The 8,928-nt window shown below is 37.7% G+C and overlaps 1 protein-coding gene across 2 annotated transcripts; it reads left to right on the top strand.

Moving 5' to 3' along the window:
* The first annotated feature begins 1,062 nt into the window (after nt 1-1,062).
* LOC114376785 (zinc finger CCCH domain-containing protein 44-like) lies at nt 1,063-7,631 on the top strand. Of its 2 annotated transcripts, XM_028335062.1 has the most exons (11): nt 1,063-1,664; nt 1,886-1,965; nt 2,346-2,533; nt 2,645-3,539; nt 3,634-3,761; nt 3,874-3,933; nt 4,013-4,063; nt 4,420-4,490; nt 5,039-5,193; nt 5,291-6,334; nt 6,635-7,631. In XM_028335062.1, exons 1-11 carry the CDS (start codon nt 1,357-1,359, stop codon nt 7,480-7,482), a joined length of 3,828 nt encoding a protein of 1,275 aa, XP_028190863.1. In that variant the 5' UTR covers nt 1,063-1,356; the 3' UTR covers nt 7,483-7,631. The 2 variants fall into 2 exon arrangements, with proteins under 2 accessions (XP_028190863.1, XP_028190862.1); XM_028335061.1 differs by having other exon boundaries at nt 1,064-1,664; nt 5,291-7,631.
* The last annotated feature ends 1,297 nt before the right edge of the window (nt 7,632-8,928 follow it).

Genomic DNA, 8,928 nt, shown 5'->3' with positions numbered 1-8,928 from the left:
ATTTTTTAATTCAGAAGATATTGGCGTTCACATTTGTCAAATCAATTTGGATTGAAAAAAGCAATCTACACATAGAAGGGGGGGGGGGGGGGGGGGGGGGGGGGGCGGGGGGACTATTCATTTGTAACAAATTGTTTACGATTCCATGTTACATAACCCACGGGCCAAACGAAGCATTTATTAGGATAGCATCATCACATAAATAATGGCGGAACTTCTTGCCTAATGACAGGTATCATAACAGTGACGTAATTATCGCGGCTAACATGAGATGAGAGTGAATCACGATTACGAATAAGAATAATCCATTTTTTTAGTCCCTTACAACTTTCGTGTGGAATTCACCTCACAATATTCTAATGCAGCGAATAACACAAGCACACAGGGATGGATCATGGATGTCAATTGTCTAGTTCTACTTCTAGTAGCTGGCAAGTGTTGTGAATATCTGTTTTTTAATGTTTTCTGTGAATTGGCCTTCCCATTTCAGAAAATTACCATTTAAAGGATTAAACCAAAGAACGTAGACAAATGGGAAAGCGGAACAAGTTAGCCTGCCTTCTTTTTCACCAAACATCCCCTTTGTGCCTCAAGAATAAAAACAAACCTAACTTTCCCTTTTTAAACCGCAGCAAAAAGTAGTTTTCAAAAAGAAAATAATAATAATTAAAATCAAGGAATATGAACCATATTAAAGAATTTAAAATATTTTGGGCGTGTTTATAATAGCGTTGAAGAAAATTAAGCAAATGGCTCCCACATTGGCTTCCCACTAACCACGTGGTGCTCGAGAAACACAGAAACAGAATCGCGGACTCAAAAGGAGTCGCGTTTTGACGATTCACGTGAAACTTAGAATTCTCATCTCAACTAGTGAGATGAAAAATTGAAAGCATGGAGAAAAAGAAAAAAAACCAAAAATACTACTGCATGTTTAGCTTTTTCGGGTGAAAAAATATTTTTGAAACAAAATTAATTTTGTCAAATAATCAGAATTTCATTTTATTTTATTAATTGAAAGACACATAATATTTTAAACTTGAATTTAAGCATACACCGGATAAAATTGAGAGAGAGAGAAATTAGCAGGAGTTGGGCACATTCAACCAATCCAAAAGGAGTATGTCGTCTACCTTCTTCTTACTGAGAGGTCAGAGTTCCACACACTCTCTCTCTTGCAATCGGGATCTCTCCGCTTTTTGACACGATTTTACCAACAAAACAAACACTGCCTTATTTCATCTCCCTTTGGTCTGCACTCCCATGTTAGACTTAGGGTTTTCTTTCTCCCACCTCATGCTCCGCAATCATTGATTCTCTTCTCTTCCTTCGATTCGTTTCTATTTTGTTCTCGCTATGGAGCAGCCGCTTCAACCGCAGCCAGAGACTGCCGCGGGCGGTGCTAGGGATTCGGAGGGCTCGCGGTTGGTTGGAGTTCCCGTCGCGGTCGCTCGCGATGCTGACGTGGCGGAGAGAGAGGGGAACAGTTGCGCGCCGAATTTGCAGGTCACCGTCGTGGACGTCGGTGCCGTTTTGAAACGGAAGCGCGGCCGGCCGGCCAAGGGAGCTCCGAAAGTGGTGCCTCCGGTGAGGCAACAGCAGGACGAGGAGGATGTTTGTTTTATTTGCTTCGACGGTGGGAGCCTCGTTCTCTGTGATCGCCGGTGAGCCATCATTGCGGTTGATTTCGTGTTTGTATGATAAATTGAAATTGATTGATCAACTTCTTTCTACCTCCACTTGCCTTTTTTAGCTTGCAATTAATGAAGGTCGCTTGTGCTTATGCTTTGTGTTATTCAATTCTAATCACTCGTGTCAGTTTTAGTATTTTATCAACTAATAATTGAATTGATTAATTTCTATCTCTTTTCGTTTCCGTTTTTAGGGGATGTCCAAAAGCGTATCATCCCGCGTGTATTAAGCGAGACGAAGAGTTTTTTCGATCAAAGGCCAAGTGGAATTGCGGTATGTTGCGTTTATTAATTAATTCTTTTGGTTTATTGGCATGCAATTGGATTTTTAACCCTGCGTGTTTTATGGGACATGGTTTGATTTCCTATGCACGCGTCATTCTTTGCATTTTTTGCTAGAAAGATTTGGAGTTGGATAACTGTTATAGATTACACAGAATCAGCTCAATATTCTCCAATGCTATTAATCTATTACTGTATCTCTTTTAATTGAGCGGCTTATTTATTACATTTGGCAATTGGCGCACACTTACTCTTTTTTTTTTTTTTTGAGAAGTTAATTGCCTCTATATGTTTTGGATTTTAATATTTAAGTTTGCATTAAAATTAGGAATTTTTCCGTTATTAACCATTTTTGTTTATTGTGCTACTCAGGTTGGCATATATGTAGCGTTTGTCAGAAGTCGTCACAATATATGTGCTATACTTGCACGTACTCTTTGTGTAAGGGATGCACAAAAGATGCTGATTTTGTTTGTATCAGAGATAATAAAGGTTTGTGCGGAATATGCATGAGGACTATAATGATGATTGAGAACAGTGCCCAGGGAAATAACGAAAAGGTATGCTAAACTTTCTTATCTATGCTGGATTACTTGTGTTGAGTTAATGATGCACGATTGCTTGATGGCCTAATATTTTATCTTTGTTTTCCTTGTGGTACACTCTTACAGTGTGAAGTGGATTTTGATGACAAAAGCAGCTGGGAGTATCTTTTCAAGGTGTATTGGATGTATTTGAAAGGAAAGCTATCTTTAACATTTGATGAGCTCCTTCGAGCTAAAAACCCATGGAAAGGTGCTGCTCCTATGAGTTATAAGATTCAAAGTCCCCATGAACTTTATCATCTTAGAGATGACAAAGGTTCTGGTTCAGAGAACTCCTGTATAGACATAGAATCAAATAATTTGAAGAACAAGAAGCCCAAGAGACAGCCAAAGCTTCTTGGTAAGGGTGATTGCTTGGATAGGATAACTTCAGGTGGTGACAGTGGTGTGTCTTTGCCTGAATGCACAAAATGGGCATCAAAGGAGCTTCTAGAGTTTGTTGCGCATATGAAAAATGGTGATACATCTCTCATGTCTCAATTTGATGTCCAGACTCTCTTGCTGGAGTATGCAAATAAAAATAATCTTCGTGATCCTCAACAGAAGTCCCAAATTGTTTGTGACTCTAGACTTTTAAATTTGTTTGGAAAAGCACGTGTTGGCCACATTGAAATGCTAAAGCTCCTTGAACCCCACTTTCTTTTAAAAGACAATGGCCCTGCAGAAAATACTTTTGGAGCAGGAATTATTAATGTTGTTGCTAATGAAGGGGAGGCCATTGACAATTACAATAAACAGTTGATGTTAGTTGATGACAAGAGATGTAAGACACATAATCCAGATGCATATGCTGCTATAGATGTGCACAACATTAAGTTGATCTACATGCAGAGAAGTCTGATGGAGAATCTAACTGAAGATGCTGAAAAGATTCATGAGAAGGTTGTTGGTTCATTTGTGCGGATAAGAATCTCTAGCAGTGATCAAAAACAAGATATGTATAGACTTGTCCAAGTTGTAGGTAAATGAACTTCCACAGCATCCAATACTCAGTAAATTACACTTATTACAAATTGCACATGACTTGAAATTGGTTGTGGTAACTATTTGTGCAGGTACAAGCAAGGTTGCTGAACCTTACAAAATTGGCACAAGAACAACAGATATTAAGCTTGAAATTTTAAACTTAAACAGGAAGGAGGCCATATCCATTTCTGAAATTTCTAATCAGGAGTTCTCTGAGGTGAATAGATATTTTAATCATATTACCTTTAGTAAAATCTCTAGAATGTGTAGAAGAGTAAGTTTCTACTATGTGAGTTTGCTGATGGTTAATATATTTATTTAATATCCAGGACGAATGCAAGCGGTTGCGTCAGAGTATAAAATATGGGCTCTCAAAGAGATTGACTGTGGTTAGTGTGCACATTATGTCAATTTCATAAAGTGTGTTGTATTTTGTGTGTTTAAGATGACCTTTTTTGTTGGCTGTAGGGAGAGATTCTAAACAAAGCAGTGACACTTCAAGCAATTAGAGTTAATGATGTAAGTTCGTTTCCTTCTTTATTGTTAATGCTCATTTTTATTGCAAGAAAAATTCAAAGCATAATAAAAAATGTATACAGATTACAGAAAATTATTAGGGTACCGTATTATGTCACTTAACTACATCTATTCATCTAAATCTTTTTGAATGGAATGATTATTATCTGCCACTTAACAATTGCCTAATGGATTCAATACATGAATTTAGTGAAATGTTTGGGTTGAAACAGCAAAGCTCTTACTTTAGAGGCAGAAAATTTCCCCCTCTTATATTACCAGAGTAATATATATATATATTCCTTGATTTTAAACCTTTCCCATGGTTTTTTAAACATTATGCTCTTTATTTGATATAGTTGCTGGAAGCTGAGATATTGCGGCTTAATCATCTTCGTGATAGAGCAAGTGAAAAGGGGCATAGAAAAGAATATCCTTTACCATTATTACTTTATTCTTTGGTGTTCATTCCTCCTGATACACTAAACTTTGGGTACTGAATAATGCATAGGTTTGATTCTGCAACTATTCATCATCCATAGGTGAAATTTATGCTTATGAATACACAGTAGTTTAGTGTACTAAGCCATTTGGGGTGCTTAGCTGAATGGATGCTATAATCTTGGGAGTTCTATGGAGGAATACATGTTAAAAAATTAGTTTTATTTATAAATATTCTGTCTTATTTTGTCTTGTGCATCTATATATTATTGCTGGGATTACATTTTTATTTTATTTACTTTGTTGTTAAATTTATGAATGCAGCATGTGATATGCTGCACTGTTTTGCTTTTAACAAAAATTGGACATGCGAAAAATATTTGTAAACAGATTGAAATTATAACAAAGATGGGTTAAACAATAAATGGGTAGGTGCACATTAGTTGGTGATTGGCTTATCTGCATGTGTGTGTGTGTGTGCACATGTGCATAAGCATCTACCAAAGGCATGATCAAGGTTCCTTGACCAAACTGCACACTTAAAGAATATGTGGAGAAGTTGCAGCTACTAAACTCTCCGGAGGAACGTCAACGCAGGCTGCATGAAATTCCAGATGTACACTCTGACCCCAATTTGGATTCAATGTTTGAGTCCGATGAAGATGATGGAGAGTCAGATGAAAGGAAGCAAGGTAGCATTCATTTGCTCCACAGACCTTGTTTCATGTTTCTTTTGGCAGTTGTCCAAACAATGTTTGTCTCATGGTAACTATAATTATGTATATGCAGATAGCAACATATTTTCAAAATATCTTGGGTTTGATAGAAAAGAGAGGGGTTCTATTTTTCCAAGAATTTCGAATGGCATCTCCAACGACATGGGAAGCAAAACACAAGACTTGCCTGCTACCCAAGAACCGGTTGGGAATACATGCACATTGAAGAATAATATCAACTCTGATGATACAGCTATTGATGATAGCACTAATGCAGTTGTGAAATCAGAAGTGTCCAGTGTTGCAGTGGAAGTTTCATCATCGCTTCTGTCTACTGGGATGCAGCAGTCATTTAATGATTTTTTGAATGATAGATCATGGCATTATCAGGATCCAACTGGGAAGATTCAAGGACCTTTTTCTATGTTGCAGCTGTACAAGTGGAATGCAAGTGGATGTTTCCCTCCAGATCTCAGAATATGGAGGGTAGGTGAGAAACAAGATAACTCTATACTGTTAACCAATGCACTAAGTGAGAAGTGTTCCAAAAATGTGTCATTGCCATTCAACAGCCAATTGCTCTCTCTAGGGGTCAGTGTTACATTGGATGATAAAGGTAATAGTCAGGATGCTGGGAAGAATGCAAAGAATGAAATTTCTACAGATGGCCAAATTATTGAACAGACAAAGGAACAAAAGCCACAGGTGGATAATACCTCTACCCAGTCTGATGGCAAAGATGAACCGGTTAGGAGCAATGGATGTTCCAGCCAGCTGCCTGTATACCCTTTGCTACTGTCAACTGCCATTCCTGAGAAATTGAATGAGAATACTTCTGATAAATTAAGGAAAGGCCATGCAATTGTGGGAAATTCCGAAAATAGAAATAATGGCTCGAACAGGACATCTGATGTGCAGAGTAATAGTGGGCAGAGTTATCAGAAGCAATCAGACAGTGAAGAGAATTCAGGGCAATCTTCTGGACAGACCTGGAGACACCCTAATGTAAATAGTTCTTCCAATTGCTTGGTTACCACGTCTGCTCATGTTTCTAGTACAAAAACATCACCACATAAGCTGGGATTTGATTTGCATAATCCTCCTTCCCCTCCAGCATGTAATACAACTTCTGGACTGACCTGGATTCACCCTAATGTAAATAGTTCTTCCAATTGCTTGGTTAACACATCAACCCATGTTTCTGATACAAAACCATCACCACATAAGCTTGGGTTTGATTTGCAAAATCCTCCTTCCCCTCCTGCTTGTAATACATCTTCTGGACAGACCTGGAGACACCCTGATATAAATAGTTCTTCCAATTGCTTAGTTACCACATCAACTCATGTTTCTTCTACAAAAACATCACCGCATAAGCTGGGATTTGATTTGCATAATCCTCCTTCCCCTCCAGCATGTAATACATCTACATGGCAGGCAATCATTGGTGAGCCCAATGATTTTGATGAATCAGTTTCAGATCTGTTGGCAGAAGTGGAAGCAATGGAGTCACTTGGTGGCTTGGAATCTCCCACTTCAATCATGAAATGTGGCGAGGATTTGACTGAAGGTTCTAAAAATGATTGTCTCAGTTTTGTTGCAGAGCTTAGCCCAATTCTTGATGCGGGTAAAGGTGATGCCCTGAGCTCCACTGGTGATTTAAACTTACCATCTCACCCGACAGCAGCTGAGGAACCATTACGACAAGCAGATGTGCATCACCATCATCATCAAAGAATTTCTGCGGAGGATTCTTCAAGAAGTTCTAAAGTTGAGGTGGGTACAAAGAACGGTGTTTCAGGTAATCAATGGGATTCAGGCTCAGAAAATTCACCCATTGTTCCATCCCCTGGAACATTGGGCCTGGCTATAGACACCACTTGGAGACTTGGCTTAGAGAATACACACTTGGGATGGAGTGGAATAGATCAAGGAAATGCAAATGTGGGTTGGGGAGTAGGACAGACTGCAGTGCAGGAAAACAGAAGTTCAAGTTCGTACACTTCTACAGTAACTCCAGGCCTTGGGGATAGCCAAACAAGATATGGCAGTGATCGATTTTCTGTGTCCAGAGATCGGGGTTTTCAAGGTCATGGTAGGGAATCAGGTTTTAGTAGAAGCAGAATTCCATATAACAGGCAACCGTCATATGGTGTTGGAAATGGAGGATCATATAGGCCTCTGCCCAAAGGGCAGCGAGTTTGTAAATTTTATGAAAGTGGGTACTGTAAGAAGGGAGCATCCTGTGATTACTGGCACCCATGATTTTAGATTCCATTAGCACTGGTCACACTTGTTTTTTTTGTAATCCTTAACATATCTGAAGTTGGCTCTTTCCAATTGTTGTAATTTAACCGACAGTATTAGTCTAGTTGCATAATTTTTTTTATATGAAACTACTCTTGCTTGATCTATCTGTCTTTTGTGATTGCTAATTACCAATTTGTTTGTTTATGTTTTTTTTCCTGTTCATTCTGTTTCCTTTATCTTCTCTCTCTCTCTATATATATACATATATATATATAGAGAGAGAGAGAGAGAGAGAGAAACAGACAGAGAGACATTTTCATACCAAATTATCATGAGTATATTCTTGAATATGAGTTCTCAGTTTTGTTAGCATGTTTGAATTGTGAAATCTTAATGGCACCAATACACTCAATTCTGATTGTTGTTGCTTGCTAAGTTAGCCTCTGCGGGAATCAGGTGAGTCTGGCATTAGAAAACAGCAAAACAAAAATGGCAAACAAACTGATCTGTGTATATGGCATGACATGGATTGTTGCTGCTGTTTTTGGTTCTCCTGTTCTTCCCCTCTCCCCTTCCTTTTCTAGTAACTGCCCCATTTGATTCCATGTTTCGTGGCTAAATTTTGGTTCTATATTGGCGACTATTTTTGTTTCTATTTTTTTGTACTTCATATCTTTTATTTTTTTTATGATATGCTTCTTCCCAATATATCATTTAAGGATAGTGTATGTGAATGTCACAGTTCTTGCAATTACTATCAGAAGAATTTGGTGATGATTATTCTCAAAGGTCAGGTCAAGAACCTGCTTTGTCAGAAGCTGTTGATGCTACACTACTAGCCTCGAAAAGAAACTCAATCTTTAAAATCTAAATGTGAAAGTTTTTAAGGAATACAAGAATCAATTTTGTGAAAAAGCTTTCAGTTCATATTCGACCAATTTTTGAAAAGGTTGTTCTCTGTTGATGAGGGACCAATTGAAGAGGTAATGTTCAGCTATATGAGGAAAATGACAGTTATCTGTGAACTTGTCTGTCAATTTTAATTGTAACGTGTGAACAACAAAAAATATATTTGGAGAAGAAAAGGCTATGGTACAAAATAGTTTCTAAAATGAATCTTTGAATTGGTAACTTTTTGCAATTGAACTACAACTTGTTATAAGTTGAGGTGATCATGAGATACAAAGTTTTACTATTTATAGTTTTTACTATATTAACATGCTAAGGTCTTAGCTTTGGTTAACATTACTTATGAGTTCACCTTGATTTCTGGGTTACTTGTTAAGGTCAATCATTTATGCATTTAAGTTATAATTTTTGCTTTAAATTTTCATTTATTAAACATCCTACACCTATTGGATTTACATCTTCAATTTATGAAGTTGTATATGTTCATTCTGCAGGAGGCCATTAGCATAGTTGCTAGTTTAGCCATGGCTTTCATTAAAAAGCAAGATTAAA

The sequence above is a fragment of the Glycine soja genome, chromosome 11 (genome assembly GCF_004193775.1).
Source record: "Glycine soja cultivar W05 chromosome 11, ASM419377v2, whole genome shotgun sequence".
NCBI classification, from domain to species: domain Eukaryota; kingdom Viridiplantae; phylum Streptophyta; class Magnoliopsida; order Fabales; family Fabaceae; genus Glycine; species Glycine soja.
Note: the sequence above shows the minus strand (reverse complement) of the source record. Positions and strands in the feature narration are given on the sequence as shown.

Excerpts from the sequence above, each read along its gene's own strand:
- LOC114376785 (XM_028335061.1), top strand. The coding sequence starts at position 1,357 with ATGGAGCAGCCGCTTCAACCGCAGCCAGAGACTGCCGCGGGCGGTGCT. Across the intron at positions 1,665-1,885 it reads CTCGTTCTCTGTGATCGCCG|GGGATGTCCAAAAGCGTATC; the intron begins GTGAGCCATCAT and ends TTCCGTTTTTAG. Across the intron at positions 5,194-5,290 it reads GTCAGATGAAAGGAAGCAAG|ATAGCAACATATTTTCAAAA; the intron begins GTAGCATTCATT and ends ATGTATATGCAG.